The sequence below is a fragment of the Paramormyrops kingsleyae genome, chromosome 1 (assembly GCF_048594095.1).
Source record: "Paramormyrops kingsleyae isolate MSU_618 chromosome 1, PKINGS_0.4, whole genome shotgun sequence".
Classification (NCBI taxonomy): domain Eukaryota; kingdom Metazoa; phylum Chordata; class Actinopteri; order Osteoglossiformes; family Mormyridae; genus Paramormyrops; species Paramormyrops kingsleyae.
Genome location: NC_132797.1, coordinates 20,362,599 through 20,389,453, shown reverse-complemented (window position 1 = coordinate 20,389,453; position 26,855 = coordinate 20,362,599). Strand labels below are relative to the sequence as shown.

Below are 26,855 nucleotides of genomic sequence, written 5' to 3'. Positions count from 1 at the left end.
AGAACCTCTTCGTTCTGTGCACACTAGGGACTGAAAGCAATTAACGTAATTACGATAATTACCTACTGCCATCGATTTATTAACTTCCTGCTTAATTACATTTAGCTGAAGTTCATACACTGAGAGATTTAAAAGATTAAGATCACAGGTGAAATGTGTGACAGGCACTGTAAATACCTTCTAAGTATTTTCTTTTCACACATGCATTTTATGAATATTTAATGCATAAGTACAAAGCATAAAGGATACATCTGCAAACACACGTATATGAGGCCCATACTTTGAGTTCCATAGCTTTACCTTTCCTGCTGCCATGTAATTATTTTTTTTTATTCGCAGGATTGATAAGAGCAGGGGTACAAACTGCACGGAAGTGAGCCGATAAGGTCATATGCGGCGTGCAGGCGAACGGAGAGTTTACACTCCCCGGGTCCCATACTGCAGTGCTCGCTAAGAGGCCCTGAGCTTATCGGAACAGAATTTCACGCCGAAATTAGCTATTTTCCAATTCAATTTGAAACACCCAACTGAAACAGTTAAATAAAATGGGAGCACCCAGCTGATATGAAAATAGTCCAGTCCAATGGGTCTCTACTACCTCCTGTCTTTTCATTCCTTATTTTTTCCCCCTGTTCTGCGCCTCGTCCGCATCTGGTGGAGGCTTGTAAGTTCCGGGTGCATACATTTCTCCTGATGATATATTGTCCTGGTGGAAAATTTCATTTACTGCTGCTGCCCTTTGCTGAACCTGTTGCTAGTCGGCACACATGATAAGCGTATAAGAAGCACGCTGCTTCATTTATCACACATCGTTTCGGACACTCGGATATCTACCATGAAATTCAGAAGGAAACCACCAGGCCAGCAAAAGCAGCTCTGTGGTAATAAAACGGAAACAGTTTGAAGAAATATATAGTGTTTATGCACTTTGAAATGAACAACATATATTTTACAAACAAAAAATATATAATAATACGTATTTAAAATGTATTCATGTATTCATTAAAATGTATACTGTCAGTCGAATAAGTATATCACAGTATATTAAATAATTTAATAATTCGAAATTTTTTTATTATATATATTATATATACAATGCATAAACAATTGTACAATTTCGTCCTGACGCATTCATTGATTTTCAGCTAGCTACGTATTTGGTAATTATTAGCATATATTGCTATTTGCGTTTTTGGGCAGTACAGGCGCGCATCGGTAAGAAGGAAGGGGTGCGTCACTCTGAAGTTCTCTAAGTACGTGTCGTAGGGCATGCAAGCGTGCGGCGCGAGCATGTGACAGCGAGGCCATGTGAAAACGCTTACTGTCTCGTCCATGTGACCAAAGGGAATAATTAAAGAGCGAACATGCAGGCTGAAATGTTATTGTTTGGGTACTTTTTCATCTGAGCGAATCTGCGCCTTAGAAAATCCTCTCTGTGCCTCTGGTTCGTTTTCAAAAGCATATCTAAGCATGGTGGAGGGGTACAGACAGCCCTCAGATGTCCTCCTCCTTGCCACATTGCCTTTTCATTATCTTAAAATGATTTCTATTATTCGCAAGTTAGCTGATCTTGATTCCTATTAGTGCCGACTTGGTTAAATAATTACATAATGTAGCAGTCGACAGACAATACAGAACGCGCCATGTTTTAGGGACTTCAGCAGTCAACTGTCTTAGATTTTTTGTAATGGTATAATTGCTTTAAACCCCCACAATGGTAATTGCTATCAAAATAAACCCAACAAAGGCTAATAAAAGGTGCGCAGGCTATAATAAGAGCTGGAATACGCTCCATCTCTTGAGCAACAAATGCAGCTCCTCAATCTCCTTGTGCTTTTAGTGTCAGTCAGAGAGCACTCTGTCATTTCAGTGCATCAAGCCAGCAGTATTGATTTTTCCACCCAGTGAAACGGGCGTATAAGCATAAATTTTGCATGAGGCTTTTACTCCAGGCCTGTGCTTTGGTCCGACGACACATGATGTGAACATGAAGACCCGCGTTACTCCGTTTGGCTGTAGATCTGGCTCCCAGGCCGGCTCCCAGGACAAAAGGCGGAGGGGCCGCTCCTTTAATATCATTTCCATTTTTCTTCAGACTCGTGCCACCAAACCTTATCGCCGATATCAAAGGCTGATGGCGGCCATCTTTGTTCCTGGGGAACAAGGAGATAATCAATGGGTGAAACATCAAACACATATATGACATTTTCCTCTCTGTGATTCCTCCCTTTTTCCATCTAATCCTAATGGAGTGGGGGTGGGCCCCTTTTTTTCTGATATGGATGGAATTATAAAACTCCTTTTAATGGCAACACAAAGTAGAAGATTTTTCTGCAGATGCTTATAAGAGGTAGATCTTTAAGATCTGTAAGGTAATTTAATGTTAGTCTTCAGCTGTCCCGAAACACAGCCATGTCAGTATGCAAATCACCTCCAGGAACATGCTAGCATGAGTCTACTTAGCGTAGCAATATGGCGTTAAAAATTCAGCACTTTTCCTAGTGGGTAGTTTTTAATGTTTAACCACTGATGTATAGAATCATTTCTGCTTTTGTTGATCTGGTGGTGGTGGTGTTGTTGTTGAATGTCAGACACACACACGCACTCCCATTCACATGTGTGCATGTGTGGTTTCGGTGGATTGGTGTCTCTATGTCATCCTTATGGTACGGGTGTTCACTGCATTTCCTGGATCGGGCTCACGGCGTTCCACCTCTGGACAGAAGCTTCCGGAAAACAGACGCATGGAGTATGCGGTGCTAAGCATGCCAGAGGCGTGTCACTGCTGCACTCATGCGTGTAGCGTGTCATGGCGCGATGTTATCGAACTGCCGAGCCATGTGCCTAGCGTGGAGATCCCCGCTTCATGTCCCGAGGGGAAGTGGGCTTCGTCCCCACCGGGGACGGCATGAATAGAGAGGGTGTCAGTGGCACAGCGGGGCCTGATTTGGGGGGAATGTGCAGTTTATCTGAATGGGAGCGCGGATCCCGTCAGGCGCTATTGAAAGGTAAATGTCTGACAGTCAGAGGACTACTGCACACAGCATGGGGGGGGGGGGGGGGACGACTGCAGATTTAATACAAATATAATGCACCTGTTACCTACGCACTAGGTGTCCCTTGTCTTTGTGTTTGTGTTGCTTTTGGAGAAACTTAAATATAATCTTTTGTTTAAAAACACATATACTGTTGCCTTTTGTTTTTTAAATTAGCTTCAAAAATTTGCAGTTTCTTTAATAATTGGTGCATTTTATTAATCAGTGTACCCGTAACACCCCCCCCCCCCCCCCCCACCCCACCCCTGCCCCCCGGTTTCATGGATCATGCCTATAACAATACAAAGTAATATGAAAACTGACATTTTAGTGAATACGTTTACACTGAACTTTTAAACACTTTAACAATATTAGACACAATGGCGTATTTCTCGCTGTAAAATTCCAGTGTAAAAGTTTTTTGAATCAGTTTCATTATTTATACCAGTTATTTTTCAAAACAGGTTCTTTGAATTGAATAGTGGGCAGCAACTGTTGATGTGGAGTTTTATTCATCTCCCCTTCAAAACAGAGAATAAAGCAAAGGAATATGCTGCTTGAAATCATCTGTAGCTGATAACTGTCCATAAGCTTCAGTGTGGGAAGACTGCAGATACGGCTGCCTTCCTGTGGAAAGAAAGCATTAATAACTGAGGTTACATCAATAGATTAATTCACTACCAAAAATGTATTGTTATGCAGTGTTACAGTGCTAATCTTATTAAAAAAAAAACAGGTAATTAAAGAAGTAGAACATGACAGAAGCAGCAAATAGCTTTAGAACCAATTCCCCCAACACATACTCCAATTTTAATAATCACATAAAGCCTTTACATTAAGCTATGGTAAACAGTCATCAATTACCACCATTTTAAAAGGCTCCAGAGGTAATCCCAATGCTTTGAGGATGTCTGCATGAATTTCCAACCCGATTCCAGCACTAGTTAATGAACTGCAGTTGAGAATAGACTACATACACTCCCAAGCACGGTTTATAGCCAAAAACCGGCAAATGGATTGCAGGAGGATGAGGGGAAAGAGCTCTTTTTGCTGACTGCCCTTTGATTACTGATAAATATTAACCCTTTGGGACATGGAGCTGTCTCGGCTGGAGCTCTGTGGGAGGGTCTGGCGTGCGTTTCATGCAGGATGAAGACCAGAGCATGCTGGGAAACTCATTAGCTTGACAGCTAGGGGCGCTAAAAGGAGGCAAAGGAGGACCTCGGCCGGGTTTCACCAGGGGCAGATAAAAACCAGCCTTTACGCTTTTATTGGACTCAGTCTTACATGCTAGTTAAAATAGTGGATGTGGGTGACGTTCGAGATGCTCGGACACAGCATTTCAGATGCAGAGTCTTGGGGGGGGGAGGTTCAAGAAGGGAGGAAGAAAATAGACAATAAGCTGCAGTGTTGGGCTGAGGGTAGGAGAATGGATGGGCTTTTTAATGGAAGGTAGGGTTATTTGTGATTAAAGTACGACCCAAAACATCATCAATCTGGTTGTACGTTAATGGTTTGTAAAGGGTGAAGAATAGCATGAGAACTGTTTGAAATGATGACTTTTCCTGATGGTTGGAGTGTAGTTTAATTTTAACACTCATCATTAAATTCTGGAGTTGTTAATGAATTTGAACAGAGAACCTATGTCCAGTATGAGTGACATGCACTCTTGCCTCATATCTTCAGGTTTGGGGGTATGAATACTGTTTTTGATTTGTGCTGCATTGGCTTCCAGTTGCAGTTAAACACTTACACATTTATATGACACTTTTATCGAAAGTGATTACAGCAGAGGGAAGAGTCAAAGTTTACGTGCTCCTTGGGACTTGAACCCGCAGCCTTTGTGGTGTTAGTACAATATGGTTTTTGTTGAGCTACAAAGCATTAAGCATTAGCGTTCCATTGCTTCTGTGCATAAGTGTGTCCTGTGATGCACTGGCATCCTGTCCTTGCTGTATCCAACACAACCTGGGATAGGATCCAGGGCCCACCAACAACGATAACTGGTCGGATCATGAATAGAAAATCTCAATATAAAGCATACCAGATTTTTCCCAAATCTGCATCTAAATCAAATATAACATTTAATATGCCAATATAATAGGACACTCTCTTTTCTGCATCTTCTAAATTATATTTACTTTAATGGTTTTTTTAACATGCAGAATTAACATGAGAAACGACTTTCTCCGAGGGGTATGGTGAAAAGCATGAAATGTCAGTTTTATTAGTACTCTTTTTTTTAAAAAATTCTGAGCGTAGATGTACATTTCCACGTCCTTAAGCCACCAACAAAAGAATCGAAGAAAGATTGTTTTTCTTCTAGACTACCATATAACTTCTGGAATCAAAAAAATCCTTGGTGTAATCAACACATTCCTTTCCTGCTCTGGTTTACTGGCAGGCAGACCCACTTGTGTGATGATCGCTCTGCGATCCAGCGAGCTATTGGGTGCACAATACCAGCTGTAATATCAAATTACACACTGCTTACGCGCAATACCAGCTGTAATATCAAATTACACACTGCTTACGCGCAATACCAGCTGTAATATCAAATTACACACTGCTTACACGCAATACAAGCTGTAATATCAAATTACACACTGCTTACGTGCAATACCAGCTGTAATATCAAATTACACACTACTTACGCGCAATACCAGCTGTAATATGACTCAAATTACACACTATTACACACACACATACACTCACAGAGCTGTCCTCATATCTTTGTGGGGACCGTCCATTCATTTCTATGGGAAAATCCTTAATCCCAGCAGTGACAACCCTAACCCCTACCCAGCCCTTACCATAACCATAAGTAATCAAACAAAATACAAGTCTTTTGGCATTCTTTAGTTTTTTGAAAACAGTCACACATTTTTATAAAACTGAATTTCCCCACAACATCAAAATAACAGGTTCTGACCCACACACACACACATGCATGCATGCACACACACACAGAGGAGTTGGAGCACAAATAAATAATAAAAAAACAAGGAAGACACCACAGAAATCAAACCTGGGTGGAAAACAAAGGCTGGAGGCAGCGGCTGAGAGGGGAGAGACAGCAGGCTGGGGTGCCTGGTAATGTGGAATGGCAGCAGTCGAGGCCAAAGCCCCGTAATGAGCGACGGGCTGTTGTTCCTCTAGCTCCTCCTCAGCGACACGGAGCACCAACCTGACACTCGTCTGATGATTAAACCCAGGTCTGACCCTGCCTCGTGACCCCTGACGATCAATTCTACCTGATGTTTTCGCAAAGCCTTATGCTATGGCTGCACCCTTGACATTTGGCTCTGGAGTTTTTCCAGCTCTGGCATTTTTAAAAAAAACAAAAATCAAATAAAACTATGGCTGATGGACGATGGAGGATGATGGCTCTTACGCCAAGTGAAAAACTTTCCTGGTGCTCAGTCAGACGAGTCAAACCGAAAATATGACGGATGCCGTTAATCCAAAGGAAATTAATTATTGGCTTCGTAAGTGTGCACTTGAATCACCAAGCATCAGGAACCGCTACGTGAGTTAATGTGATGTATATTTACAGCATAATCTCTAACAAATACCTGTGCAGATACATATTTCTGTCTTAAAACTGAACAGCAAATTTCTAAAAACTCAGTTTATTTGTTGTTGTTTTTGGGATGAGACCGCCAGTGACATAAAGTCAGGGCTCCTCATCATTTGTTTAGTCCACAGTCCACAGGGATTTTCTGGAACACATATCCCGTGGACAGAGTGAGTTTTGGGAATTTGCTCTTCAGTTGGACACAATTGGACTAAAATGTTTCCGGAACAGTACTAGTTCTTGCCTATGTCTAGCTGAGCTCATCGCCAATACGTCATTCTGCTACCACAGTGATGTCAGGAGGTCCACCTCTCCCCTGACTTGGAGAGTTTACACCAGGTCTTTGGTTTAGTTAAGTAATCCTCTTATCTGGGAAAGTGAAGAGAAATTCTCAGAACTCTCTCCACTGGATATGTGAACGGGATGAGTTTATAAGTGCCATTTCTGTGGTCTTTTCTGGGGACTTTTTGCAATTAAATTTCTTGGTTGTATTAAATGAGGAATGAGTGAGTTTTGGTCCCCAGTACTGTAACACGTGACAAGGAAACCTGACTTTAGGTCGTTGGCAGTCTCATCTGTAAAACAACAAATGTACTGAGAGAGTTTTGGAAATCTGTTCTTCATTTGTGCCGATTGAGGTGATGAGGGTCTGCCCCCCCCCCCCGCCCCCCTGCCCCGAGTTGGTGACTCCTTTGATGCATCAGGCTTGTTTGTCATGAATTAACCTTACAATTGTAATATTTAATTTGTCCATGTGTTCACACTGTAGCCGGGTATTGAGAGCTGAAAAGTATAATTTTCAGATTCAAGATTCAAAAGATCTTGACTGTCAGCCATCAATATACATGTATACATATGGGATGAAATATCATCTCCCAGAGCATTTACTAAACAATATACTACAATATACTGACATTTACATTCTGACTAGATAATATACTTCACAATCTACATTTACACAGTGACTAGGCGATATGCTACATTCTGTACAGCAGAAAGAGCCAAAGGAACTCAAAGACAAGACATAGCCATGCAAGAACTTGATGGATCTCTCGCCTCATCATCTACTCATCTAGCTGCAGCCAGCAGAAAACAATTAGTCTGCAGAAAGTGCCGCATGCCTTCCTTGGCAAAATAAAGCGGGGAGCAGAGAGAGAGTGACGTGATGAAGCCGCTCGGCTTGTTAGTGTGGAAGGAAGGTCAATGATCTTGACAGTCTTAACAAGATGACAGGCTTTATAAAGAAGCTCTGTTAAGGAATATAGTTACCTGCAGTGCAGCTATATAATAAGCCCACATGGGGCTTCATGGTTATTCTACTTGCATTTGTTTTTCTTTTTTCACCGTTTTCTTTTGTTGTTCTTTTTCTTTGGCCTTGCGATCAGTGCTGGAGGAAACTCTCGAATCAACTTTGATCTTCCTCTGGTTTAGATAATCTTCTGACAGAACTTTTTTTCCCCTCTCTTTTTCTCTCTCTCTCTCTCTCTCTCTCTCTCTCTCACTCCCCCCCTCTCTCTCTCTCCTCCCAAACGTGGCGTACAGTCTCGAGGTCCACTTGCAAGCGAAATGAGCGACCACTCATTTCAGAGCTACCCAGACAACTTGCCCCAACACTTCAAGTGAGAATCGGACTCCGGGATGCGAGTGCAGATTATATATAATTCATGATCTGATACGAGAGCGGTGTCAACGTGTCAGGAGGCAGCAGAAATATGAAAGTGGGCTGTTTACTGGTTAACCGTCCTCGTCTTTTTCATTGCAATTTTCGCTCTTCGGAGCGGCAGCGCGGAGTTGGCAGCATGCCGCCGAAATCTCGGATCAAACGCAACTACTTGCCTGTCACGGCATCCCAGAAACACAACGCCATGGTAACCAAAGATGTAATTGACTTGATTGTCCCTTTTATTTATTATATAAAATGCCGTGGGCTGAATTATTAAAGCACGTGTATTAATTTTGCATACACTTTTCTGCTTTATACTAAGGAACGCCGTTCTCTGACGTCTGTGTGCTCCATGCTACTATTCCCTAGCCTGCGCTCATGCAGATTTGCTGTTGTAGTGTCGTGTCGTGGTACGACTCCAGAAGTTTATCCGTTCAAACCCCATCACTGGCAGAGTGATGTCACTGTTGTCCCCTTGAGCAGGGCCCTTAAGCCCATTTGCTACAGGGACTGACCCCGCTGTCTGATCCTCGCCAGTACGTCGCGTTGGACAAAAGAGTCTGCAAACTAAATGTGTTTCTAATGTGGTTTTATCCTGCTCTTAATAGTCTGAGTAATGCAGTTTATTTTTTTCAGTATCAGTATCAATAATAACAATGTCACAAACCTCGTTTAATGAAATACATCTCCCATAACTGCATGAATATATACATGTATTGGTATAAAAACATTTAATCTTCCTTTATTGCAGTGAGTTAAGTTTTTGAACAAAAACGATTCTATCATGCATCACAGTGTTTCATTAATGGGGTTAACAATAAGCCTACAATACTCCATTTTGACAGCCCATGTCAGTGTTTGCCAGACATCTGCATTTATCAGAGAGTGCAGACTAAAACTGTGGTTTCCATGGACATGTACAAAACTCACAAGATAAGTGGAGGGTTTTTATTTACCTGAATACAGCAGTTTTACTGTGTAAATACCTGCTAAAATCCGTTTGCAGCTCATGTAATACATGGGAGAGAAACAAAATTTATATTTGAAGTTTCCTATCAAGATAATGAATATACTGTAGCAACATGTCAGGTATAGAACGCTTGCTCAGCTTCTGTAGGTGAAATGTCTCCACACTGGAAATAAATATCAGTTGGCAAAGCACTGACTTTGAAATTCAGTTCAAGAAAACACATTTATATATACAAAACACATATCTATATGATGTATTATAGTGTATATGCAGTGTATATCCCTTTCAAAAATCCACTGAACTGGATGTCTTTAAAATATATAACAATATCCTAATTAATTTTGCAGTGTTTTCAGGATATTTGTACGACCCCCTAACATTATGCGTTCAGCAGTGAAGCTTTTTCTGTTTCTTTTTATCACAGTGAAGCCCTGCCTTCTGCTGTGTTTTACTATGTCCCATGGGATGCCGTTACCATGGCGTCACGGCGCACTTCTTCATCAGTCATCTAGCTATCATCCAAGAGAGTACAAACTGCACCTCCGATAAGCAGATATGCATGGAGGAGAGCGCTTCAAATGATTTTAACCTGAGAACTGATTCATTCTGAAATAAACACTGCTTTATCTTACTACAGAAAAGGAACAAAAGAGTATTCATGGTATTTCATATTTTTTTCATATATATTCAAAGAGCCAAAGAAATGCTACAATATAGGAAAGTGGTTTAACTGTAGGCAGTGTGGTAAATGCAGTACATAATTTCCTACGCCTTACGTAGAAGCATAATTTAATTTTGTATCAGAACGAAAAAAACTGAAGGGTTTTTCTTTACAGCTGTGTCAGATAAACACTCAAACACGGAGGCAGAATACATCTCTGATATCTTTAATTGAGTGCAAAAGCAAAATACACTCTCACAGAGGCCTTAGATTTATTTCCCCTCTCTGGGTTTGAGGACGTTTTTCGAGAGGGCCAGTCGCTGAATCAATTGCTAGCATGATCTTTTATAGGCTGCGTGTGATGGGAAGAGGCAGCTGACTTTAAGGTGGCCCCTAAAGAAGGAGAACGCTTCTATCCTTATGATGCACCTGCCTTTCCTATGAGTCTGCAAGTTACACAGCTATTAACAGATACCTGTGCTGAAGTTTTCTCTGTCTGTGGCAAACAACATGACACAGGTGCTGCAAATCAGACGCACGATTCCAAATTAGGCAGAGTTAATCTCCTTCCTTCTCCAACTTATTTTCGCCTTAGCAATCCCATTTTCATAATAAAGTGATCTGCTCCATTTCCTGCGTACTAAGTTCAGTTTCAGATTCTTTTCAGTTGCACTTTTTTCGGTGCACTTTTTAAAATTATGATTAATACCTACAATTACGATAATAGCTGTTTTTCTTTGCATTCATTAACATTATAATCACTGGCTGTAATTACTGATTTCTCTTGCACTGGTTTGTTATTTTAAAAGCCACACAGCATGCCTGAGTGTTTCCCGCAGGTTAATAAGCTTGTGAGATACCTCCCCAGTCACATGACCATTGTAAAGGGCGGCCATTTTCATAACATAATGTAGGGGGTGAGGAAATCCACTTGACCAAGGGCTACATGATCTAAAATTAAGGTCAGCTTTGTTGATCCCAAGGGAAGCTTCATGTGCATATGGCAAAAAGTATGCAGTGCAAAGGCAAATATACATATAGTGCCAAACAGACAAAGTGCACCAAAGTGGTACAAACAAATTAGAAAGTACACATTACGTAAATAATCTATCCTGAAAAACAGAATATGGGAAACGGACAATAACTTCCTATCACGAAAGGTGACCTGCGTGTACGGCTGCCTGCCGTTATAACTGATGTTACATTTTGGGCTCACAGCTGCAGGGATTGGTGACTGTGGTCGTAATCTAACTCAGCTGACGGTTTCCAATGATCACTTTTGGCACTTTAGGCAAGTTGAAACCGGCTCAGAAGTTACAGCATAGAAAGCCCATGGGACCGCTGTCACGTGTGAGTAAACCCCACCACCGACGTGCTCTCCTCTCTCCTGCGACAGCTACCTCGTCCCTGAACTCGCAGCTCCAGCATCTGCAGCAGCTTCAGCACCTGCAGCACCAGCAGCATCAGCATCACCAACAGCATCACCATCAACAGCAGCATCAGCATCTCCAGCATCAACATCAGCAGCAGCATCAGCATCTCCAGCATCAACATCAGCAGCAGCATCAGCACCCGGGACCAACGCACGCCCACGCTCAGAATCCGCTCTCCTCACCGCATCAGCAGTCCCCAACCGGCCAGCACCAGTCCTCATCTTCCTCTTCATCCTCCGCCTCCACCCCAGCAGGCCACGGCCCTGCCGCCTCCGCCTCTCCTCCGCACAAGCAGAGCCAGTCGCCGGCCCGCAGCTTGCCCTCACCTGCTACGCCACCCACACCCCTCCAGGTGAGGCATGCTCTTAGGTGTAAGCCACGCCCCTTTTCCTCATCCACATGAGTCCTGCCTTAGGGCCTTTGCTGTCTGTGTTGCCCCCTAAAAACATGTATTAATGACATGAAACACCACCCTCAGTCAGGGGTGGATCCTGTCAAGGGAAAGGCAAGCAATTGGCCCGGTCTGCATCTTCTGAGGGGGTGTCAACTTAGCAAATTGCCCCAACTCACCCACCAGAGATGTTACCATGTTGCTTCCAAGATCCAAGATAGAGTGAAATTGCTTTGGTTTGACCACTGGGGGGGGGGCACCACCTGGGTTTTATTCTACCAGCACTGCCACCCACCCCCATCCACAGCCATCATATCTCCTTTGTCATTCCTATATAGGGTGAGACCAAGTAGCTAGAATCTATTCCCATAATCCTGCACTGTGGTTGTAATTATTCATATCAGGAAATCTGCCTGAATGCATCCTGGTTTATTCAAATGAGCCACAGCATGGTCACGAAGGTACAGCTTTACTTTCTCGTTCTGTCACGGTGAAATGGAATCGTGGGGCTTCAGACGCGCACGTGACACGTGTCACACCCGGAACAAGGCGCGGCATCCGATCGAGTCGCCCGATCCGAGCGTCTCCCCGGAACGCGCGGATGACTTTGAGTTTCGGCTTTATCCTAGATGTAAAGGAGCCCTGGAACATTATTATTTTCTCCTTGAAAGATCCCAGAGTTCACCGTGGAAGGAATGTCAGCCGGCAGAGTGTCTCTGAATCCCCGAATAACTGGGAGAATCTCCTGCTTATTGCTATGGATCAGAGTACCTGCTTGTTTTGTTTAGGTGCAGCGAGCGATCAGAGCAGAAAATGTGGATTGTTTTTTATTTCGCAAACGAGATTAGTGGGGAGGGGGGGGGGGGGGGGGGTAATTCAAAGTGACATGTCAGATCCCATCCCTGAAACCTCCAAAGCTTTCAGTTTAAGGCCTCATGCTTTTACATTATTAACAATCTGTCTGGGGAAATATTAGTTTAGGACAAGCCAGGTCTGAAATGATTGTCAAGAACAGGGCGATAATTCAGGATGATGATTGGATTTGTTTGGAGAAACCCCAGATATTGCGAATATTGTTTCTCGAGAATGCTGCTTGTCTGCTATCATGTGTGTGGAAAATTTGAATGTGGGGTCTTTTGGTTGCTGGCGAATCACCGCGGTGATGTTGCCAGGATGTCGCGGAAACCAAATCGCGTGCTGCAATCATGAACGCCAGTTAGTGTCTGGTTAGCCTTCATTTGCTAAATGATGAATAGAGCCAGTGGACAGTTCACACATAAACACATAAAAATCGTTAGCAATTAATGCTGAAAGTGGACTGAATTTAACAGCCTGGAAGCACAGCCTAGAAGAATATATTCATTTAATTATAAGGGGGTAATTAGCATATAGTGAAGCAGATTTTTATGTCCAATTAAAGGAAATTATGGAAGTAATCCTACTCTTACACACCCACACACATATACATATAGACATATATATATATAAAGCTTGGCCTTTTAACAAGATCAAAATTACTCAATGACTATAATATGACAAAATATTCCTCCTATATTATGCCAGGCTAAGAGCTCTTGTCAATCCATCCCCCCATATTATGTCCCCGATTTTCTTTCTGGTGGGGGTTGCCCAGGGTCACCTCCCTCCCTCGGCCACATTCGTCAGTGTCACGTCCTAATTGGGTTGTGGAAGTCCTTTCTTTATGGCCGGCCCGAGATTCCTCATTCATTTGGCTGCGGGCTTCCTCTCCCTGTCACGGTCCGCTGAGGCGCCAGAGGAAAAATGGACCACAATGTAATGGTCTCAGGAGCTGGGCCGCCCGGGTGGGTGCCCGCGTAACAAATATGGCGGTAATTACAGCAATGGCAGAAGGGCTGTCCGTGATCTGCCACGGTGACCAATAGCAAGCAAGTTTCATGACTGGCCTCCGAACCATACCTACAGATCTGTATCTCTGTGTCTGTGCAAAGTCAGAACAAATCAGCAAGGAAGAGGCTTGAGGAAGGGGATTGAGGATCAGGATTGAGGAGCAGGACTGAGGAACAGGATCGAGGAACAGGATTGTTATGAAGCCTTAGGGGTCAGGCAGGGAGCATATGACACACACACACACACACAAATCCCTTCACAAACTACAAACACATACACACACACGCCATTATGAGGCGATTCAGATTATGAGTTCTGGGACTGGCATCAACCTAAGATTCCGAATCATGAAGGACAAATATCTACATACCATAGGGAACTAGGGACAGGTGGAATGAATCGATACAAATAAAGCAGGCCACCTGACCCTCCCCTCCCCCAAGACAGCCGGAGGCCACATATGCCCCCACAGTCATAGTCTTAAGTGCACGTTTAATAAATAGCGCAATTTTTTGAAAGTAGGGTTATATTCTTACATTACATGAACATTGTGCTGGGTGATGCAAGTGCTGAGATCAGAAAGCAGCTCTAAATGACCTTCACTGACCTGCCACAGGTAGCCTCTACTGAAGGAGATGCCAGTGTCCCAATCCACTGTACTGTAACAAGCTTTTTTATAGTCAATAAGATCCTTCCCATTCACTAGCCGAGTATCAGACCCATCGCATTTGTTTATTACCTGTTATATATTATACAACAGTCACTGGAGTGGTTTGTCCTGTGCTTAAGGTTGGGCAGCTGTCATTAAGATATTGCCTTATGAAATGTCTTTAAGTGCATGTCTTACCATTTGTGCATCGTCACCAGAGATACACTGTGGGGGTACCAGGCCCATCGTCCAAGGACAGACGCTGCGCAGTCCCTGTACCAGGTCACCCCCAAAAAGGATTTAAGGAGAGCCCCCCCCCCCAACCTTTGATGGGATTTTGGGCCAGAAGCCTTTCAGCGTCGTATTTATGAACATGGGGGTGGGGGAGGAGTGAGCTTCGCGTGAAAGTGGGTGTCTGCGAGCAAGCCTGCTGTCTCGGGGGGGGGCTGGTCCAGGAGAAGACCCAGGTGGGAGGGGTTTGATGTCATGGGGGCCTGGATGAAGTAATTCAGTGCAGGGCCCGGGAATTATGACCAGCGGGCCTGGCTAGGAAACTCGGGAGTACAGGGGCATGTGCCACACCGGACACCCCCGTCCCACACCGGGGGCGGCAGCACATAATTGAGCTCCGTAAGCTCTCCGGGGGGGGCGACGCCATGCATCATGGGAGTCGGCTCTGACCTGGGGGGACAATCATGGGAAACCACTGCCCTGACAAAGTGTGCTCTCGGGTGCCGGGATAATTACTTGTCTGTCAAGCCACGTGTATGAGCAGATAACCCCTTGTTTTGTGTGATTATTCAAATAGTGACGTGCATGAGTATTGGGGGGGGGGGGCAGATATTCAGCCAACAGTTATGGAAACCCAAATGCTCATTAGCCATTTTCTCCAGGTAGATGGGCTGTACACATACATTCAGGCCCAAGGAGATAAGGAACAGATGTGATTTTTATCTCCCCAGGCCTGAATATACTTACACCTTCACGGGCAGGAATGACATTTGTTTCCTTGATTCGACTTGTTTTATGCTTAATACAAAGAATTCAGGCAACACCTCTGAAGAACAGGGACAGGAAGCTCTTCACAGAGCGTAGCCTGGAGTGTTAGACCTGCTGGCTTTACATCGGTTAGTAGTGATGCTCATTCAGTCTGGACAAACCGTCATATTTGTCCGTGATTTGAAAATTAATTGATGCATTTAACTAACATTGGGTTGAGAGCTGTCGTTATATGGAAACTTAAAACATTAAATGAGGAGGCTGGAATTGGTGGCCACACTCAGATTCTTGTAAAACAATGTGTCTCAACCCAGTCCTGAGTGAGACCCAGACAGCCCACATTTTTGTTCCCTCCCAGCTCCCAGCGCACCTGTACCAGTTATCGAGTGTTCTTCATTGTTTGGTTTGTTCTTCATTGTTTGGTTTGTTCTTCATTGTTTGGTTCAACTTTGCTGGGAGACTGGAGGTCCCCGAGTACTGGGTTGGGAAAAACTGTTCTAGGAGAAAGAATGTTCCTGATAGCGATAAGGAATCCATCTCTGGGGGGGTTGAAAATATTCACCATCTCAGGTTTGACACTAAACATACGGTGTCCCTCTCCATGCTCACATCGCAGCCAATCAGACTGGGCGTGGAGCTGCACACTGTCATGTGACTGGGTTGAGCTTCACTGAGCATGGCTGAGAAAGGAGGAAAATGCACCTTTAAGTCAGACTCATGATAAAGTCCCCCGCAGACCATGTGCTTCTCATGGGGAGCTTTCAGTCAGTGTGGTACAGCAGGTTCAAAAGGTCTTGATGTTTTGGTTCCAGACTGTGCAAAAAAAGGTTTATAAAAGTGAGTTTTCATTGATTTCCTACAGAACAGGCGAGCAGCAGGAACCAACTGTATGAAATCAGCCATCGGATGTAAAATTGACCCGCTAAAATGTCCGTAATTATGCAGTCAGCTTGGCAGCCAGATCTGTACTTGACCTGTCTTATTCCACATATCAAGTGATTGGCCTAGGTCCCCCTTTGAGAGGCAGCGATGATCATTAATCTTAAGACCTGAGCTCGTTAAGTACTCGTATCTTTATCCTAATACCACTTTGCTTTAAGTCACTTAAATAACTGTGTCGGCTTCCCAGGGGAATCGACTCGCGATCTCCTCAGATGTTAAGCGGCTCATTATTCTTAATTATCCGCATACCTTGTATCCGTGGGGATGCAGAAGGGCGTTCTGTGTCTGCAGGAAATGCCAGCCCAAGCACTTCTAGCAGCCACCTGTGTTTTTATGACGTTCAAAGAGGTCTGGGAATGATGTCAGTTTGACTTGGATGGCCCACATCTTGCAGCTTGGGGTGGTGTGTGGCTCAGTAGGTTAGGCCTCTGTGCCTGTGATCAGAAGGTCGCTGGTTCAAATGCCATTCTTGGTGGACTAATGCCATCTCTATTTGGCCTTTGAGCAAGACCCTGAACCCCATAAAATGCTCTGGCAATGACAAGCTTCACTCAATTGTTTGTGTCTCAAAGAAGAGCATGTTGACATATGCAAAAAGATTCATTCCAATGCACTTCTGCAAATGGAAAACCATGGCTGCATGCAAATTCACACCCTTCCACACTAAATGGTACGCCAAAATACTACACGAAACACAATAGTGTATCCAAAACCATAGTGCACCTCGCATAGTGCACAAAAAGTTCCCGGATAGCACCCTACATCCGGTCAAAGTGTGCGAACACTGTACACTATTCAGCCCCACAGTCCTACACCTGACTGGTGCATTTGGTACATGGTTTGTTCAGTACATGTTGTTCTGCAGGACTTCTGTCATTAAAGGTCAAAGTCTAGCAGTTCAAAGGTAACATAGTCCGGTCGGAAAGTGTGCAAAGTTTTGTACTCGCGCACTAAGGAATCACACCGATTGAAACTTGCAGTAGTCCAGGGGTGTCAAACTCCAGTCCTGGGGGGCCGGAGCCCTGTGTAGCTTAGTTCTTTCCCTGTTCCACCATAAATGAATCAGCTCAACAGCTGTGTGGTAATTAATACAAGGAGTTGAATCAGGTGTGTTAAATGTGGGGAAACCCAAACATGTGCAGGGCTCTGGCCCCCCAGAACTGGAGTTTGACACCCCTGCCGTAGTGTGTACTTTTTCCTCATTTAAGTACATAGTGTGTAATTGTGGATGCTGCCTATGTGTCATTTCATTCATGGGAGAGAAACAGGAAGTTAGATGCAGGTTTAGCTTCCTAACCTCTCGCTCACCTCCAGCTGCACCTTGGAGGGGGCGGGTTGGGGAGAGAAGACCTGTGGTCCTGCGATAGCGCACCGAGCAAGCCCAGTGACAAACAAGCGGGGAGATTATGAAATTTACTTAAGTGTGTTAATGGGCTGATTGCCGGAGCCCGGTGGATTTTCTGGGGAGGTGATTGATTGGAGGCGCCGGTGGCTCCGCGCCCGCCGAGCTCGGGGATTTGCCCGGGAAAACCGCTGCCAAGTCCGTTACACTGGAATTTATCTTAATTAGATCTGAAAGACCTGCCACGGCAGAACGGCCCCGGCGATTAAAATGAAAAACAGGAGAAATTACCGATCAAATTAATCATAATGTCGGCCTACAGCTGTAGGTCTGCTGTAATTTGCCACTCCAGTGAGTTACATCGGCCTGGGGGGGAGCGGGGGGGGGGGAGGTGCAGAGCAGCACCACAGCCAGGAGCTCAGGGTAGCCTGTTGTGGCACCGGACCTTGGAGAACTGGGCAACCGGAAAACTGAGCCTCATAGAACCAGACCCCAGAAAACCAGAACTTGGAGAACTGGGCTTTGGAGAACAGGACTTCAGAAAACCGGACCTCGGAGAACCGAGCCACGGAAAATTGGACCTGATGGCAACAGATGAACTGGGCCTCGTAGAACAGGAACCTGGTAAACTGGACCGCAGGGAACTGGGTCTTGTGCAACCGGGTCTTGAAGAACCGAATTTGCAAATAACAGGGAGGGGATGTACCACACCGAGTAGGGCACTGTGTTTTCCTCTCCCGCGGCCCTACAGCTAGCTGGCTCACACCGCTGCCATTTCCCATTTCCGAAATCACTCCTTCCTCCATTTTCCTCCCCTCTGTCATGACCGCTCTCTGTCCCAATGCACACTCACATTCGGTGACCCATGACCTTGTCGTCGAGGCCCAGTGCCAGACAGATGACGGAACTGCATCTGCACCTCGACGGCCCGAGCGCCTCCGTCTCATTCACCCCTGACTCGTCTCCGCCCCCCCTTCAGAGCTACCTGCCACCTGAGGCAGCATGAGCGCAACTGACAGACCGGCGGTAATTACAGCCTAAGGTGCTCTCCTTCCCTTTGGTCTGGGGTGGCCAAGAGCTCCGATCGCCCATCCCCACCACGGGCCAATTTGCCAGCGGAGTGTTTACGGGCGTCCAGCCATTTCCTCACACGTCGCTGTCTATTTCTGCACCGGAGGCTGCAGGCACACAAGTGCTCCAATTACCCATGTTTCTGCCGTGCTTCCATTACTCTCACCTGCAATCAGCCGTTATTACGGCCCCTCTCCGGGGGGTGCCGTCGTCACCAAGGTCAGTGGCTTCCAGCCACAAGAGGCTCTGAGAGCCGACTCTCTTCCCGCTTCCGCGTCGCCCTCCTTTGAGGACCGGGATCACAATTCGGCTACCCTTCTTCTTGTAGTGCATGCCGCCAGCTTCCTCTTCCAGCCGATCGCTCCTTGATCCGGTGGAACCATTTCTCGCATTTGTTTATCTGTTTTCGCGGCTGTTTTCATATTACCCGCGTATTATTTAAAGGGTTGCCGCGAATATTGATTTTTGGAAATGTACCGCTGTGTAATTTCTGAATGTTTTCCAGCTGACTTGACAGACATAAGTGCGCGGAATCAGAGCAGGCGTGCTCTTAGCGTCAACACCGTCCCTACGCTGTCAAAATCGAATATCCATTAGGCGCGCTGAAGGAATAAGCATACCTTCAGATCTGCAAAATTGTCTGTCGCTTCAAAAAAAGCCAAACCTATGATCTCATTGCTGGTGAAAGGAATCATGGGATTGCAATTACTACAGTGGCTCCAAACCAGTAAGAAAGATCTGCTTTATTACAGACACCAGAGTAAAACCCAGTAAATCGTGAGTCTTTTACGTGCAGGAGAACTATTTAGAAGCTGGTTTAAATACTCCACCTTAATGGCCTTTAAATAGACTTTGCTGTAATAAAAGAGAGCAACAGTGAGTATTATCTGTAGCCTTGAAGTTTGTGTAACTGGTCTGCCACGATCCCAGTTTAATACACACGGCATTTTTCCGGATGACAATCCCTTGTGAAACTGGGCTGCCATTTACTGGGTCTTTAATAACACACAGCAAGGAGTGATATGCTGGCTGATCCACTTAGAGCCTTTCTCTCACGTCTTCTTCCTTAGCAGGCTATGTGTCGGTCTCTGTCGTTTGTTGTGCATGGTTACAACGCTGCGGCTTTCATTTGCACTGTGTCTTGTTGGCATCACATGTTTGTTGTTCTGCGCTTCATGTACCTCGCTGCCACACGCAGAAGATTTCTCCCCTGGGGCCGAGTTTCCATGACCTCTTATCTTATCCTACGTCTGTGTCACAGGCCAAAATGCAGGATGTTTTAAAATTTTAGAATGACTCCCTTGTTTATAGCTAGTAAATGAAATGCTGTGGCTGTGTTTGGCTATTAGGATGGACAAATGTACCTTTTAATTTTTAAAGAATTATCAGTGGGCTCGACGTCCAGCTGCAGGAAACCACCTCCCATCCCTTCCCCCGATACATTTATACAATAATAGCCCAATATCCATTTTGACCATTAAAACCCTTATGGGTTTTTATCATACTGTAAATAGCTTAGAATGGGTTAAAAAACAGTGTATAAGGGATAGTGCAAGACACACCTTCAACATTGAGAAACTAACTTCAAAGCTAACAGTACGTACGACATCTCAGCTAACCAACAAATGATAACATAATCGCAAATTGCTTACATTTCTTCACACTTGCAAGCTAGTTCCGGCATACAGTAACAGTATTAATTTGTCACCCACACTAGGCAGTTTTCCTAGAAGATGCAGAATCTATTCCAGTAAGCAGAGAGCAGAATATTCCTTGAATGAGAACCCACTACCTGACTCACACAAAATCATAATTTACAGTCACTACTTTGCTGCAGGAGGAAAGTCTTTGAAACACAGAACTTACAGTTTGAACTTCACACATGCAAAGATAAGGCTGGAATCACACGCATAACCCAGGAAGAATGAGGCATTAGCTCTGCTCACTGTGCCAGCAACAGGTACCGGGGTTACAATAAAATGAGATACAGTACATTGACTGTTTACTGTTTGCTAGTCATAGTGAGAAGGATTTATTTTGATGTTCCCAGTAATTTTAGAGGTCTGGAATAAGCTCACCAAGAACCCATCCTAAGTATCCATCACCCATCTGTCCATTCATCCTTCCAGTTTTCAAAAACAGGTCATCCAGAAGCAGGTCACAGTTCATCTGGAAAGCATAGGCAGAAGACACCATGGAAGGGATACCAGACCATCTCAGGGCACAAATTTACACAGTGGCCAGTTTAGAGATATTAGTTAACCTAATCTGGACTGTGGCGGGAAACCCTGTGAACAGATAGAGACCATGCAAAGTCCACAGACACACAGACCTTGGGATGACACTGGGACCCCCAAGACTGGTGGAGCGAGACTACTAACCGATTCACTGCACAATCCTCTGTGAAGAGTATGTGGGTGTCAAAGCAGTCAGTGTGTAATGAATGTTTTACCATCCTTCTCTTAATGTACTCTGATAGTATTAAAACCTGTCCAGAAGTACCACAGCACATAACTGAAAGTGTCAAGTTCTTGTTCAACTGGCACTTCAGGTCTGAAGGACCGGTGCTAATTTTGTGTAGAAGCTACGTCGGTAAATAAATCGGCGGCTCGCCTAAACCGGCTGAGGCCCCTGACTACTTCATCAGTGGTGGGCAATCAGTACCTACCGGGTGAACTGCGAAAACGGAGGCCACTTAAGCTGGAGGCCTTATCTGCCCTTTGACTGGAATGAGCTTAGCACTGCCGGCTAATTGCCTGCGGGTCGGTGCTCGTACCTGCCAGCCGGGGAGTTCATTAATGCGCGGCCGACGCAGCCTCCTAAGGTGGCATAAAATTGCCTTTTGTGACAATCGCAGCGCAGTATGGAAATATCACACGTGCACAGTTAACTGAGCCAGAAAATGAGACTGCTGTCCTTCAACACTAACATTTCATACACATAAATACACGCAGACCGCAGATACTAATAGGAAATAGCCGAAAAATCAGGCATTTTAAACGTTTATCAAGATAAAATGTGCGTTATGAATGCCACACAAAACTTCATTCAATACTGAGTTTTAAACAAGAGAAGAAAAAAAGTTAAAACATGCATTCATGCATTATCCATTAGTGTATGTTTTTAATTGCTAAATACAAGACCATGCAAACTGTTCTCGGTGGAAAATGGTTGTATGTATTGTTTGTTGGTATTCCTTGTTTGTTTACAGGGACAATGCATATTGATCATACGGCTGAAAATATGCTACAGTTAGCCAAAAGGCTAGTTTTCATCTGTAATGCCTGCGTTGTTCTTTTTTTAAGAGAAGAGCACATTCAAAGATCAAAACATTCTCAATGAAATAATACAAAGTTATACAGTATAATAAAAGCAAAGAAACACATGGATATTCTTGATACATTCAGTACAGCTGAAAAACAAAGGCACATATAGTAATTATAAAAGCACAAAGCACATAACAAATCAAGGCCAGTTAAGACAGAAGCACGTAACCCTGTTCTAGTGAACACAAGTTTGATTACTTAACAACCAATCCATTAATTGAGAAGAGGAGGAGTGATAGGTAATACTACTTCTTATGTGTTCCAGTATATTGACACAGTCTTGTGACGCTCTCCCTGAAAAAGAATTGAACATCCTTTGAAACTCTAATGAAGGTGAATTTCACCAGCAAAACCGGATTCTCATTGTGTCACATTAGCACTTAATAAGCTGGAGGTGGCTACATCAGCCATAGGGTCAGCTGCAAAGGTAGCAGCCCATGGAAACCTGTGCTACCCTGAATATACTGAACAGACATTAGAGATCCATCAGAGATCTAATGAGTAAGAAAGCGATCCGAGGCACAACAAACAAAAGAAAGTCACTCTGTTTGTATTTTTGTGTTGTCGAGGGTGACGGTAATGGTCGTTGTTGAAGTAGTGCTCTACTTCTGAGAGCGTACGTTCTTCCCATGTGTCTTCTCTGCTCCTGACCTGTTACATTCGTCCTCTCCATTAGTGTCCACAAACAAAGAACTTCTCCCATGGAGTAGACCACAAGAGCTTCTCTTTTTGGTGCAGAACTCTCACCTTGACTTTAACTTTCAAGTGTAAGTAGCTTCTCAGAACAAAGATGCCATACTGTGCTGTCAAGTATATTCTAACAACGGTGTTGTGGGTTAGACTCTCTTGCCTCTACTTTTAGTTTTGTACGTACCATATATCACTTGCAGTTCACTATTCTACAAGTGGTCTTTCTAACAAATGTGTACGAGCAGCTAAACCCTCTGTCATTGTTTCCACAGAGACACTTTACAAGTTATGCGCAAGTTATAAAACAGGAAAAAGAATAATGTCAAAAATCAAAAGGCACGATCGATGCCCCGGTCTGTAAATGTCAGCGATTCATTACAGTACTTAGCTGTAATACAGGGTACGTTTGTGAGGGATGCGCGTATTGAACAACCGTGATCACATCTTGGCCAAGAAGATCCTCTCCTTTAATTAATCTCTCTGCTCCGAGTCATGAAATGGCACATGACAGCAGTAGCCTTACCCCCCCACCCCCCACCCCCCCATTTTTCTTCATTCTGGACATGATTTTGGGACAATAGAGAGTCGGCTAATAATTTACCTTTATTGTGTTTATAAAGCTTAGGCATGGATGACCCTTTATATATTGAATTGAGGCCATCGAAAGATCACCTGCCATTGATCAGCTGGATATTAAAGTCAATCAAATGCAGAATGTATATGTCAAGCGGTGCTGGAAGTGAAGAGGAATAACATTCGGTGATTGTCGAATGAGCCACTATGCCGTAATGAAAAACACGTAATGTTAAATGCTAAAAGCTAATGGACCCATAGTCAGGATCATCTTCAGAAAGTCTATATCCCATAGTAAGCAGCACTTTCGAGCACGACATCCTGCATTCATTTTCAGTGAGCTAGATATTATCCAAAAAATTAATACATGAATAGAATATCCATCCATTCATTCATTTTCCATGCCTACTTTTCTTATTCAAGGTCGCTGGGGTCTGGAGCCTATCCCAGAAACTATGTGCGTTAGGCAGGGAATAACCCAGGATGGGCAATGAATAGAATATTACAGGGAAAATGTATTAAAAAAAACTGTTCCCAGAGGAACATAATTGTATCAATTGTGAATTCTCAAGTCAAGTACTTTCAAACAGAAAATCCAATTTTAGGAAATGATTAAACGCACTGCAATGGGTTGATAGGTGGGTGGCCCCCATGTGACCTTTTGTCGCATCCTTATTGGCTGGAACCACATGTCCTGGCTTGCCTCCTTAGCTCACTTGCATTGGTCCCGTGTTGCTGACACCGGATATGCCCATTTCTCAGGGTGACTCATTCTGGCAGCACCCTTGATCTGCCCAATGTTCTTCAACGCCCATCCTGGCAATAACAGAACTGTCTGTCCTACTGTAAACTTTGAGTCCCCCTCCCTGGACACTGCTCTTCCTGTCCCCATCAAAACTTCATGGCCTAATGTGTCTTTGTGTGATGTCACTCTTTTTCTTTTTAATCATATTCTTCCTCACTTTTACTGTCCCCCAGGTCCTTTGCACAGAAACTACCCCAAGGCCCAAAAACAAGTCTTTCAAGTAAAGGCCTCTGAGGCCAGACTGTGGCAGAAAAGAGTCTTGGGAGAAACCAACGAAGGGGAAAGACAGGGGTGTCCGTGGACTATTCTAATGGCATTTTGATGTACATGTGCAAAATTGATGTGGGAGGGGTCTCAGTGGAGACCCCAGCCCTAGCCGGGCAGAGATGTTGGGAAGGTGGCAGGAGATGTGGAGAGCAGTGAAAACCAACATATTCTCTCATGTCAAAGCTTATTACACTCTTACAGAAGAGGGGAAAAGGCAAAGGGCGGGTTTGGGGAAGCAGACATCGGGGTGGTGTAAAACAAAGCAAGATTTCTCAGTTATAGCTGGGTTAACTTAAGCTAGAATTCATGATCGTTCAATAAAAGTTTAGGTAAGGAGCATTCTTATTGGACAATCATGACTTTTAGTTTAAGTTAACCCAGCTAACTGACAAATCCTGATTTGTGGAACACCTCCCAGGCGAAAGGTCCATCTGTGTTTGTTCGTATGGGAGATGATACTGTTTTTGGTTTAAGTCCTGTGATGTGCTTGATCAATTTCTTTTTTTAGTTACCTTGCTATTTACCCGTTCACCTGCCTCTTACCTCCTTTTTTTCCGCATTTCAATCTTCGGTTTGAAATGCACCTCGATCCTCCTTTCTGTTCGGGCCGGCTTTTTCTGAACCTGAAGAGACGCACATCTGCATAGCGGAGGTTTTTAGAAATGTACACGGTGTAAACGTCAGCGCTGCTCAGTGCGGCGATGAGTGAAAACAATTTCACCGTCTGATACGGCTCGATATGCGCTGCGGCGGCCTTGAAATTAATACTCAGATGCGTCTGTGTCGCTGTTGTCATTGTGACTGTCATTGTGCTTGCTTTCATTAGAATGCGTGCATGTCATCGCCCACTCAAAGGGGGGACAGGCAGGGACTGTGGACAGCACAAAGTCTCACCTTGAGTACCTCTTCTACTATGGTGAGCTTTGTTGTACTTGCTGGCACAGAGGAACACAGTGGCACCTATGAGAGGAAACCTGCCAGAGAAGAAATGTAACACGCAAACTTCACAGCTGGGGGCAGGTGGTAGAACCATGACCCTGAAGTTGGGAGGTGTTCTTTAATCACGAACCCACCATGACACCTACAGTAATACCCAGGGTGTGTCGTATACAATATAATGTGAATCCTCTGTGACCTTAATTTAAAAAAATCCTTGTTTTGTCATTTTATTCATTTATTCCAAGTTTCTATGCTAGCTACCGAACAGGACGAATGACAAAAGCAACATTAGATAAACCAGAATGTTTTTTCATTATTATTAACGGAATGCATTTTAAGAAAATATCAGCTTTCACAAATCCAACATATGGGTATCACAGTTTCACTAACTGTTTCTTTAGTATAGACTCGGGGGAAATGAGTACATTAGATTTTAACAATGCTAAGGTGTTGCTCCCTCATAAACGGTTCTTCTGCATTTTGCTTTTTTCCCTTCCAGAGATCAAGGTTAAACAAGATGTAAAAATGTTATGCAGATGTTGCATTGCTGTCACGCTCTTTCCAGGTTGTTTAAACTTCTTTAGCCATTTACACAGCTGGTCGCTGGATCCATTTGGGTTATGCAGTTTTCATGCAGGCGGTACAGTGCAGAGGCTTTCCATGGACGACAGCCGTCACACAGCCCTACCTGTTACATTTGCGTTATAGCACTATCACACACCAAAACGTGTAGCTAGTGAGTCTGGACACTATTTTGAATTGAACACCAATACGAAACATCCCTGAATTCAAGCATAAGGGTGAAAAAGTGGCATCTATACTATTATAGAGTGATATGCTGACATGTTAGTAAAAGGACGTGGCATTCAAAAATATGCAATCATATTGCTAAAATCCAATAAAGATGTATATAATATAATAATCATTATACTCTAATTTGGGAAAAATCTAGGAAATTGCTTTGCTTGCAATTTTTAAGAAAGGAAAAAAAACTAGAACATCTGTTTTCAGAGAAATGTCTCTGACTGGTACGGAACTGAGAGTCCGTGTGCTGTTTCGGGTACCAGCACCTTCGGGATGAATTCCTACTTGTCAGTGGTCAATCATATGGATAGGCTTTTTCTGTCTTTCTCTTTAAGTCCCTGTAAGGAGAGAACAGCGTGCTGAATTCACACCTCTCTGGGCTGTCCAGGTTAAGGTGGTGTGATATTTCATGTAGCTTGTCCGTCCTGCTTTTTGCTCGCCTGTAGAGAAGAAGCCTGAAATGCTAGCGAACGTGGCTCCTAATTTTTACTGACGCAAACCTTTTAGTGTGCCGGTGACTTGTTAACTAGTTTGGGTTTAAATTCTGAGGGATTCTAAAGTTAGTGACAAATTTAACAAACTGTTAGCAAACAACAACATATTTTAGAAATTCCTTTGTAAACTACCAGCGTGTACCACACATCCCAATAACCTAACAAGAGAATAGACACAGAGCCAGCGGCTGTTTGTGAAGGGACAACAAAGACTGTACCTCCAGAATCACAAGCGCTCAGCTCAAGTTGTGGGGAAAACCTTCTGTGGCACTGCAGATGAACAGACCGGGCTCCTCCATACATCTGCATCTACACCTTGCCAATGCAGGAAAGGGAATCAGCCACGTAGATCATG

At 44.1% G+C, this 26,855-nt stretch overlaps 1 protein-coding gene across 1 annotated transcript in view; it reads left to right on the top strand.

Moving 5' to 3' along the window:
• pou6f2 (POU class 6 homeobox 2) overlaps positions 1-26,855 on the top strand; it is a 121,883-nt gene that overhangs the window by 59,017 nt on the left and 36,011 nt on the right. Inside the window, exon 5 of the mRNA XM_023807404.2 lies at positions 11,303-11,691. Coding sequence (XP_023663172.1) covers positions 11,303-11,691 — 389 coding nt within the window. The remainder of the gene's footprint in view (positions 1-11,302; positions 11,692-26,855) is intronic.